Source organism: Apaloderma vittatum, unplaced genomic scaffold, assembly GCF_000703405.1.
Source record: "Apaloderma vittatum isolate BGI_N311 unplaced genomic scaffold, ASM70340v1 scaffold10546, whole genome shotgun sequence".
Classification (NCBI taxonomy): Eukaryota; Metazoa; Chordata; class Aves; order Trogoniformes; family Trogonidae; genus Apaloderma; species Apaloderma vittatum.
The window spans coordinates 10,576-20,731 of record NW_009721250.1 but is presented as its reverse complement, the minus strand read 5'-3'; the positions used below and the strand labels follow the sequence as shown (position 1 = coordinate 20,731).

Below are 10,156 nucleotides of genomic sequence, written 5' to 3'. Positions count from 1 at the left end.
CTGCCTCAGGCCCCCGTCCCACCGCACAGTCATGAGTGGCTCAGTCCAGCCCAAGGACAGGGGTGGCGCAGCGCATGTGGGTACCGAGGTGACACGGCTCAGCCCAGGGCCAACTCGCCTGCAGGGCTCGGTTCAGGAAAGGAGGAATCCTCACCAGAAATCGAAGCTACATGAAGGACACGCACGCAGTGAGTCAAAGGGACTGGCGAGAAGAATTTAAATCGTTTATTGAAGCGTTCTAATTACAGGCGTGAAGTATGTGTTACATATTTAATGACTTTGTTTACTCTATGTGTATATATATGAATAAAGTGTTGGAAACCTTATGTTTCCTCGTTTCCTCCAGCCAAGCTCAAGCGCTACACTGCAGCTACCGAGAATAAAGCATCTAAAAATAAAGCTGAAGTGTTGCTGCTAGAGATGAGGTTAGTCCAGACCTGAACTTACCTGGAGTGTCTTCTCCTCCTACCCAGGATCAGGCAGCTGCTTTCCACCTGCAGCTGGCTACACAACCTGCTGAGCAGTGGCACAAGCTGGTGGTGAAACCCTCCCCTGATACCACTATCACAGAGCACCTCCACCCGACTCACTGAGGGAACAGCCCTGCAAAGGTCTCCTCTCATGGCAGCAGTAGAGATGCTCCCGCATCACAAGGCTGTGTAGCCTTCCCCACCGCCCTGCAGAGAATCATAGAACGGTTGGGGCTGGAAGGGACCTCTGAAGATCATCTAGTCCCCTGCCAGAGCAGGGTCACCTCGAGTAGATCCCATAGATACACGTCCAGGAGGGTTTTGAAGTTCTCCAGAGGAGAGTCCACACCCTCTCTGGGCAGCCTGTGCCAGGGCTCCAGCACCCTCACAGTAAAGGATTTCCTCATGTTTAGGTTGAGCCTCCAGTTTTCCAGTTTGTGTCCTGTCACTGGGTGGCCTCCTGACTCCCAGCCTCTGCATACCTACAGGCACCAATGAGATCCCCGCTCAGCCTCCTCCAGGCTAAACAAATCACCTCTCGCAGCCTCTCCTCACTCGGAGATACTTGAAAGCAACCCCAGCTGTTGCATCAGGGAGACCTCTCCTGGCTTTTTCCCGTTTTCATTCCACATGTGGCTGATTCACTCTGCAGGAGGCTCACAGGCTCCTGCATCCCCAAGTTCACAGGTGCTACACGCTGCCTGCCGGGCCAGTGCCAGACAGGCTGGGCTTGCTCCCATCACCCATGGTCTGCCCCCCCAGCCGGCCCTGCGAGACCACCTCTGCCACAGGCAGGACACACACCTGTGCGCACGGGAGTTTTAAGGTTTTTTTAGGGATGTGAAAGACAAGCCCTGGCACCAGCTCTCCCCATGTTCTGCTTTCAGTGACTTCTCTCTACGCTTCCCACAACACCCGGAACGTTTCCTTTTGGCTGCAAGCAGCCTGGCCATTCTCAAGCCTTCTGTCTATCGAAAACAAAAAAACCCCACCGGCACTGGTTTGGTTGACCTCAGTCCACAGCTATTGCTAGGAAGGAGATAGATCCTGGTAAAAGGCAGAACAGCTCAGCCTGAGGGATCCAACTCGCTGCCAGCTCCCACCAGACACCCCCAAACGCCCCAAACAACCCGGCCTCGTTGTCTTCAGCAACAAAAGCAAAGCTGGGGCCACGACAGCACGCACCGTTCCTCCTGAAAGCAGCTTCTCAGGGCTAAGGAACTGAGGAAGAGACTGCAGACAGTTGCTGGCCAGGAAACCGCCTTCCCAAAGTGGAGGGAAAGGTTCCGCAGGGAAATGCTGCAAGGAGTGGCCACACTCCAGGAACAGCTCTGGCGATCTGTGTGCTCCTGGGCAGCGCTTCCGAGATGCAGGTTCTCGCTACAGGACCCCATCCCAGGCTCACCTGCAGCACCACGCTGCCCAGAGCCGCTCCCAGGCACGCCAAGGGACCTTTCTCAATATTGCAGCCACGACAAAGCCTCCTCTTCCCAGCAGTAAGCGAGGGGTAAGGACACTTACCCGTACTGCCCGGCCTGAGCTTGCCTTGACGGTGCTGAAGAAAAACAATTTCCAGATGTGCCAGTATGGGCAGAGGACAGCCCCTCGCTCGAGAGACACACACATACTCACAGAACGTTACAGAATGTTGGGGGTTGGAAGGGACCTCCAAAGATCATCTAGTCCAGCCCCGCAGACATGACACAGCCCGCCTCGTCACGGTGTCAACACCAGCGACACATGCTGCCCTGCCTCCACCCACACTTCCGACACCGAAGCCAGCAGGACTCCTTGACCTGCAGGCTCCCGATAAATCCAGGCGCACAGAGGCTTTGCAGCAGCTCTGCGACGCAGCCCCGCTCACGGAGCTACCACAAAATGAGTTTTGTGTTGTCGTTTGCAACATTTGCATCCTCAGTGCCACAACTGCGGTAGCCCCACGTGCCAAGTGACGGCTCGGACGTGGATGTGCCAGGCAGGACAGGAAGACACTTTTAGCAACAGCTCACAAGCGACCTGCAGAGCAGCCACTGCTTTTGGCATCTTTGCCCAAGCCTCACCCTCCACACAAGGCGAGGAAATCCCATTGAGTCAAAATCCCAGAGGCACACACGAATTCAAACTCCTGAATTGAAAGACTGCAGTAAACCCCAAATTTACCCTTGCTCTGGCCGGTAAAGAACGCGCAAGCAAAACAAAGCTTTCTTATTTCAAAGCTGTAATCATCGCCAAAGTATGGGGAAAAAGACCCAAAACCTGGAGCCCTGCAAGCTTCAGTCCTTCCACACAACCAAGTGAGATACCTCTTACCAAAGAAAGGTATTTTTAGGGCAAAAACAACTACTGTTTTGTCATTCACCTATTTCTTTTCCAATATTAATGTTTGACTCGCCGACCACTGCGTCAGGGCACTTGGCTCTTGCTCAAGCATCCTTTGAGCCCAGCTGGGAGGCTGCGACTAGCGAAGGCAGACCAGGCCAGGGGTAGGACACGAAAGCAACGAGGCCCTGGTAAGGATTTTTTTTTAGAAAAGAAGCAGGTTAGCACATGCTGGAGGTGTCAGCTTTAGGCATATGTCCTGCATTTATTAAAACAAGAGGCGTGGCTACGTAAACCGATCTCCACGGGCAAACGAGCCATTACAGTCAAGAGCGGCCTGGACTCCTCGAGCTGCAAACACCACCAACTTCCGACATTTCAGAAGGATTTGCGCCTTTCCCCACACAGCTAAAACTGGCTTTTATTAACCAGTCTCGTTTCCTCCCGGCATCGGTGGCATCCAACCTGTTAAGATCAACTTTCATGCTCAAAGCTCACTATTGGTACATTCAAAAGCCAACTCGCATCGCGTGCTTCTATCAGTTTCTCTCCTAACTTCTTTATTTATCTGCCGACCATCTTTTCCAAACTGTTCAGATTTTCAAAGGCTTAGTCCTCTGGATTTGACGTGACAGCAAAAGGAGCAAGCGAGAGGACAGAATATGTCAAAGAGCAAGCTCATTAATTATAAATAAGCTACTCTGGAGATGCTTTGCCAAAAGAAAGTCCGTTTTATGCCCAGGCACCAGCACCACGGGCAGACTGGACCTCTCGGGGCAGAACGTAGCCGAGATGTTCTTAACTCAAGTGGTTTCGTCTCTGTGTGTTTTCATGACGTTTGGAAAAGAGCATGAAAATAAACCTTTATTTCAGTTAATACCCACCAATATGAAGAAGATAATACGTTCACAGTTTTAGTTCATGACACAGATGGTCTGAAAGAGGCAAATTCACATCTATCAGAACAGCAGACAGACCAATTGTTAAGCACAAGCTGTCTTAAAAAAAAATAAAAAATCACAGACACGTGCCATTTGGGAAACTCTTTAAGCTCTAAAGCAGGAGAAGGAAAAGCTTCTGACTAAGCCCAGCAAGCAGGGCCCCAAATGACTGGCTGGCCCAGAAGTCATCTGGAATCAAAAAAAAAAAAAAAAAGCCGAGTGGTAACCGAAACAGCAAATACACAGTTTGGATGCAGGGAGGAAGGTTTATGTTACAGAGAAATTTTTCCCTAAGTGTGTTTCTGTGTATCAAGGCATTCGGTTAATTGGATTATCCAAGGTGTCCTGAATTCTGGTGCTGAAACAGAGTCTACCAAGCCGCGGAGGGAGAGGAAGAGTTCGGTGCTGAATCTGCGACAGCCCCTGCATTAAGATCTATTCAGAGTCAGGAGAAACAAACCAAGAGATTTCACCATCCACTGCTGGAAAACTTGCCTCCTTCTCACGGCGTGGGATTTTCTCCGTGAGGGCACTAGAAAGTCTAACCCAATGATATTAACAGTGGTTCCCAACGAAAAACTTTTGTAGAAAACAGTTCAGATAAAGCAAGCCAGCTCAACACCACAGAGTTAAGGAGGTTGGTATTTCATATTCAAAGGTCTCTGATACTTTGCCTGTCCTGTACAGCTTTTAAAAAAATAGGGCGTTACCTTTTGTCTTCTATCTACCTAGTTAAGAAACTACAAATATGTTATAAGCTGTCCAAAGTGTAAAATATTAAATGAGAAACCTGTTTCTAGTCTCCTAATAAACGCTGCAGATAAAAACCCTAAGAAACCCTCTTAATCAGCCATTCTCTCAACTCCTTTTGTGTACTGAAGTGGTAAAATGTTCCCCTTCCCGGGGATCAAAACAAACCTACAAGGGGGCAAGAAACGGTTTCTTACAATCGCTCCCTAAAAAAACATTCGTCAGCCAGCAGTCGGATCCCCAACACTGCGCAAACCCCAACCACCACCTTTGACGGAGAAGTTAAGCATCGGGGCGGGGGGTTTGTTTCGCATCTTTTTGTTGCGTCACACACCGGATCGCAGCATCCCCTTCCCCGTGTGAGTCAAAGCTCCTTCCACCTGCCAGAGCCAGGCGAAGCAGCCCGCGAGGGATTCCTCTTCGTCGGCCGCTGCCGAATTCCACCGCCCATCCGGAGTCCCGAAGGACTCGCGGGTCAACGGTGATCACGTTCCCCCAACACCTCCCGGCTCCAGCAAGGGGAAATCTTAACTCCAGCCTACAGGGGACCCTCTCAACAGAAAAAGCATGGGTGATTTAAAAACCTTTTTTTTTTGCCAACAAAGCATCTATTCTGCTGAGGGGAGGAGGAGGGGGATAAAGGTAAAAAGGGCGAGTGAGAGGTGCAATACATTAATTTTAAAAATTGGTTCAACCAATTTATCCATGCGTCATCGCTGGATCAATACAAGCTACAAACCAATGTGCTTTGAATCTTTTTTTTTTTTCAAGTATCCGGTTATCAATCTTGTATAAAGATTTTGCGTAAACAAGCTACCAAATGTAGATGAAAAATGTCTGGTTTTCCAAGTGTCACAACTAAAGGACTCCAGGAGTTAGTATTCCATACTGCACTAACAGTCTGCCAAATTAAAATTTTCACATATCCCAAAAGACCATGGGCTGATAAAAATCTGCTAAACAGGAACTAAGGAAATGGAATTAGTGTGCAATAATTAAAACCCAGTTTTCAGTTTGGGGAAAATGTCTAAAATCCTGAATTAAAAAAAAACAAAACCAATAACCAAACAAAAAAAACCCACAAACGAAGTGAAAGCTTTTAACTGGTACACACTGTTCACACCTATATTTCAAGTTTGGAAACGCATATTTTCAAGCAGCAATACAAAAAAGTATCCATGAAGAATGCATAATCTCTGAAAAAATTATGAAAACATCCCTGCTACCATTACATTTCTAAATACAAAACTGACTACCATATTGTTGCTTCTGTGTAGCGAGAGAAGTTCATTTTCAAAACAGATAAAATTCAGTCTTTAGGTGTGAATGGTATGAATGACAGTCTCCTCTTTTTTTTTTTCTCTTTTTTTTTTTTCCTTTTTTTAAATTTTTTAGTTGTTTAGGATCCTTAAGCATGCAAGCCTCGGAGAGGAAGGCCCGACGAGGGCAGGGTTGGCTTATGACATCCAGTTTAGGACAGAGCTGGGAAAGCCTCTGGGTCATCTACATCAGGAGCAGAAGCACTCGACTGGAAGAGAGAAACATCAGAAAATTAGTATTTTTGGTGGCATCAAGTCCCCCAGCGCTTCAATTTTTTTTTTATTCTTTACATGTTACTTGCTGGGGACTCCCCCCACCTCAAATTACCCAGGTAGGGTAATCTTTCCTTTTTTAAAACTACTTTAACCTGAACCTTTTCAATAGGGAAACACAGATATTCAAAGAGGTGCTGGGTACAGCAGAGTAAGCAGTCTAGTGCTGGACAAATTCCTACATAAGCAACTTTTCCCCAACACTTTTATTCCAAGTACACCTGTTTCCATTCCTAAAGAGACCATACAAGTGGGCTCACGCTATTCTACTACCAGAGAACCATCAACTCTTACTGAGGCACGAGACTGAAGTGCTACAGAAAATGCCTGTTTGTGACACAAATTAAGTTTCGCATATTTAATTTACCCTCAGTCACATAAAAAAGAATTTTTGTGCCAACCATGCATTTCCTCAGTACGTCCCAGCAATTTTTTAAAAGGCTCTGTACCACACCTGAAAACCAGTGCCACAATGAAAGGCGGAAATTAAGTATTTCAGAATAACCTTTGCACAAGGGATGCGAAGAAGAAAGAGGGTAGGAAGAGCCAGATAGCAGAATTTCCTGTAAGGGTATTAAATTAGCAGGAGATCTAGTCAAACCACTCCAATAAAAGTTGTACCGACACCTATAGGCAAGACTAAGCCTCTGCACAGGTAGCCAGCCCACAGACTAGAGTTAAAGAGCAACCGCAGTGTCTTGAAGCCCAAGCTTTAGTATCTCTTGAAAGTAGAAAGCAAGGCAAAAAGAAAAAGTCGATCCACTGCAGGAGAGGAGCTACAGCCCCCCCAGCAGGAGGGGCCTTGTTCACGGGTAATGCAAGTGCCAGCAGAGATCACCAACCTGGTTGGGTGTGTGGATCACATCAAACTCCTTAACCAACTGGAACAAAATAAACAAAGGCAACATGTAATAAGCTGCAGAAAAGTTTCAAACTGCTTAATGACAGCGTTCTTCAAGCGAGACAGCATCTTAGAGAAACACCTCGGAGCAACCACTGCCACCACTGAATTTCAAGTCTTTTAACATTTTCTTATATTGCTATCAGGGGAGAGTTCTCCAACTCATATGCCTAAGACTTCAACTGATCCAGAGTAAAACTAAAAAAAAAGAAAGCCAGTGTCCCAAAAGAGACATAAGATGAGCAAGTCTGGGCTACATGAAGAAAGCCACACGAGACTGAACTCATGTCCTAGTCAGTAACAATTAGATCCCTTTATGACAAATAAGTGATCCATGTTTAATCAAGTTTTATTAGAGAGAAGTTGTGAACCCCCCCCCTCTCCTCCCCTGGCAGTGCCCAAGGACCAGGCTGAGGCTGGATGGGGCTCGGAGCAACCTGCTCTGGTGGGAGGGGTCCCTGCCCAGGGCAGGGGGTTGGAACGGGGTGGTCTTGGAGGTCCCTTCCAACCCAAACCAGTGTGGGATGCTGGGGTCTGATTCTATCCTGCAGTACTTCAACTTTACATATTTCCTCCCCAACTCCATTCAGTACTTTTCATGAGTATTTCCTTAGGGTTTTAGGACCAGACAAGGAAAAAACAAAAAACAAAACCAAAAACCTGCAAATTAGAAAAGCAAAACAAAAAAAACCCCAAACCTCAAACACCCCAAACCAGAAAGAGTCCTGTTTTCCCATGAAAACTAAATTCCTCAAGTTCAAGATATAACATGCAGCCATAAAACCAGTCTTTCACCCCCAACAGGTCACAACACAGCTACAGCATCCTGACTGTGTCTGAAAATAACCACTCGAGTCCTCGTGGTTCTGCTCTGGCACAAACAGCAGCATCTCGCAGCACATTCTGTCCTTACTCGAAATTGCTTTTCTGGGTTTAGATACAAAGCTGGACATTTTTTCTTTTTAAGATGACCTACTCCCCACCCTTCCTTTTCTGTGTTATTAAGAAGCTGCTCAACATTCACCTTTTTGTCCTAATAGTAACGTAGTTTAAAGTAAACTTGCAAGAACAGACACTTTGTTTTAAAACAGTGTTTGTTTTCAGAGCAACTCCCCCAGAAACAAGGAAGACCCCTAAAACGGTACCAAAAGCCCAGTAACGACTGAACCTGAACTCTTTTGTAAATGAAAAAAGCGGAAGCTACTGACCTTGTCAGTTCTGCCTCCACGGCTGGCCCTGCCGCCACGTCCCCGGCCACCTCGGCCCCCTCGGCCACCACGTCCGGGGCGGCCAAGGTCTCCAAAGTTGATCTCCAGCTGGGATGTGATATCGTTCGCTGGCTTGCGGAAGTGATGATCCATTACAGAGTCCTCAGCGTGAGCCTGAAACGAGGGTTTCTTCGTAAGAAAAATCTCTAAGGAAACCTTTTCACCTGTAGCTGCGCTCTTTACCACCACAGTGCAGGTGTTCGCCTCCAGACACGCTCCCGAGCCGACAACTGATAATCTTTGGCTGATTCGAGTTAAAAAACAGCACAGCAATTGTTTGGAATCGAGACGTACCATTCAGGCAGACAACAAAACCACGTACAGGCAATCAAATAACCACTTGAGCAAAGATATTTTGCATTTCGAAGATAATTTGGGGAAGCTCTGGAGCTCCTTCAGAGGAACACGTTTAGGCTTATCCAAGACCAAACTATCACCAAGCTAGCACAGAATCTCATTTTCCAGCATTTCGCTTCTTCGCACTCGCTATCGCGATAAATCTTCACGTCCTATCCATTCATTTCATTATTTTTAAACATTTCACTTGATAACCCCTCTTTACTTCGCTCACTGAGAACTTTACACTTTCTCATTTGCTTTGCCCTGTGTAAATATTTAAAATAAGGAAGACTCTAAGAATCTCTTTTCAGTTTGCATTAGCCATAACAACCAGCAGACAAGGCACAAAAAATTCAAACACAACAGAACTGAATGAAGAAGCTAAAACAGAGAACGAGTGTCACTGATTCCACCAAGAAAAATGTGACTGCCACAATCCAACTGCACAATCCAACACCCTGCTGGGGGGTTCCCACCGTGTTCAGTGAGAAACCCGAGTCTCAAGGAGCAAGGTACACCTCAAAGAGTTCCATCTAATGCCACAAATGCTGCCATTCAGCACTATATTTTTAATTATTACACACCAAACCCTGAAAGAACCAAGTGGTTCTGAAGTAATTTTTTTCCCCAATTCCGAATAAACCATTTTTCCACACGGTACGTCAGCTTTTGGGACTTCTGACAGATGACACGCAGAACTACAACTGACCACGCTGGCTCAGACCAAGGGTTTATCTAGTCCAGCACTGTGCCTATTACAAGGCCCAACCAGCATGTTTTGGAAACATTAACAACACACAATGTTTTCTTTCCCTGTAAGCCCCTGACTTCTGGCACAGCAATTAGCACAGTTTGCCGCTTTTTTTCCCCACAGAAGCACCATGTGCAAGCTGAAGCCTCCCAACTCCAACTTTACTCGTGGTGTAATTACACAACGAGCTGGCTTTCAAAGGCAATAACAGATTGTGCAATTAAGTCCCGTGCCCTTTAATTACCGTTTGTGGATCCTTCACGAGGCAGCCAATGGATGCAGAGAGGAGCACAGTCAAAACGCTGAAAGCTGCTTTCAAGGATTCTTTGAGTCAGTCACAAGCTCCGTAACATACGGAGGCATAAGGAACCTTCTCCTCCACCAACCTAAATACCTCTTGCCCAGCCCAGCTGTACATGTGGCCTCTGCAACGTCGCAATTTGATCAGTCACAAGGAGAAATAGCAACCCCGTGCTGCTTTATTTCAGAAGCATTTCACTGGGAAGTATTCCACTTAACAACTGGTCCCTGTCGCGCTCCTGATTTTAGAGATTTGAATGAGACACCCTCCCCTCACAGATCTCTTTTCCAGTTGGTTTGCAGAGAAAAGTCATTCCACCCCTCAGCCCGACATGGCACTACTCATATGGAAGCACACCAACAATTCATAAAACAGTACACAATACCTTTGATTACGGTTCTGATTCCTTTCTTACTACTTAGTACTTTTGATTTGATCACTGCAGGGTACTGAGATTGTATTTTCCACTTACTGGCAGGCACGTGACAATTCTCTTGTGAAAGGTAGCATCAGTGGATTCGTAC

General features: G+C 46.7%; 1 protein-coding gene across 1 annotated transcript in view; it reads right to left on the bottom strand.

Moving 5' to 3' along the window:
• Nucleotides 1–5,574: 5,574 nt before the first annotated feature.
• The window catches only part of SERBP1 (SERPINE1 mRNA binding protein 1), a gene marked incomplete at its 5' end in the record, with an annotated part of 12,815 nt that continues 8,233 nt past the window's right edge, over nucleotides 5,575–10,156 (bottom strand). Inside the window, 3 exons of the mRNA XM_009871302.1 lie at nucleotides 5,575–6,008; nucleotides 6,915–6,953; nucleotides 8,182–8,355. Coding sequence (XP_009869604.1) covers nucleotides 5,952–6,008; nucleotides 6,915–6,953; nucleotides 8,182–8,355 — 270 coding nt within the window. The remainder of the gene's footprint in view (nucleotides 6,009–6,914; nucleotides 6,954–8,181; nucleotides 8,356–10,156) is intronic.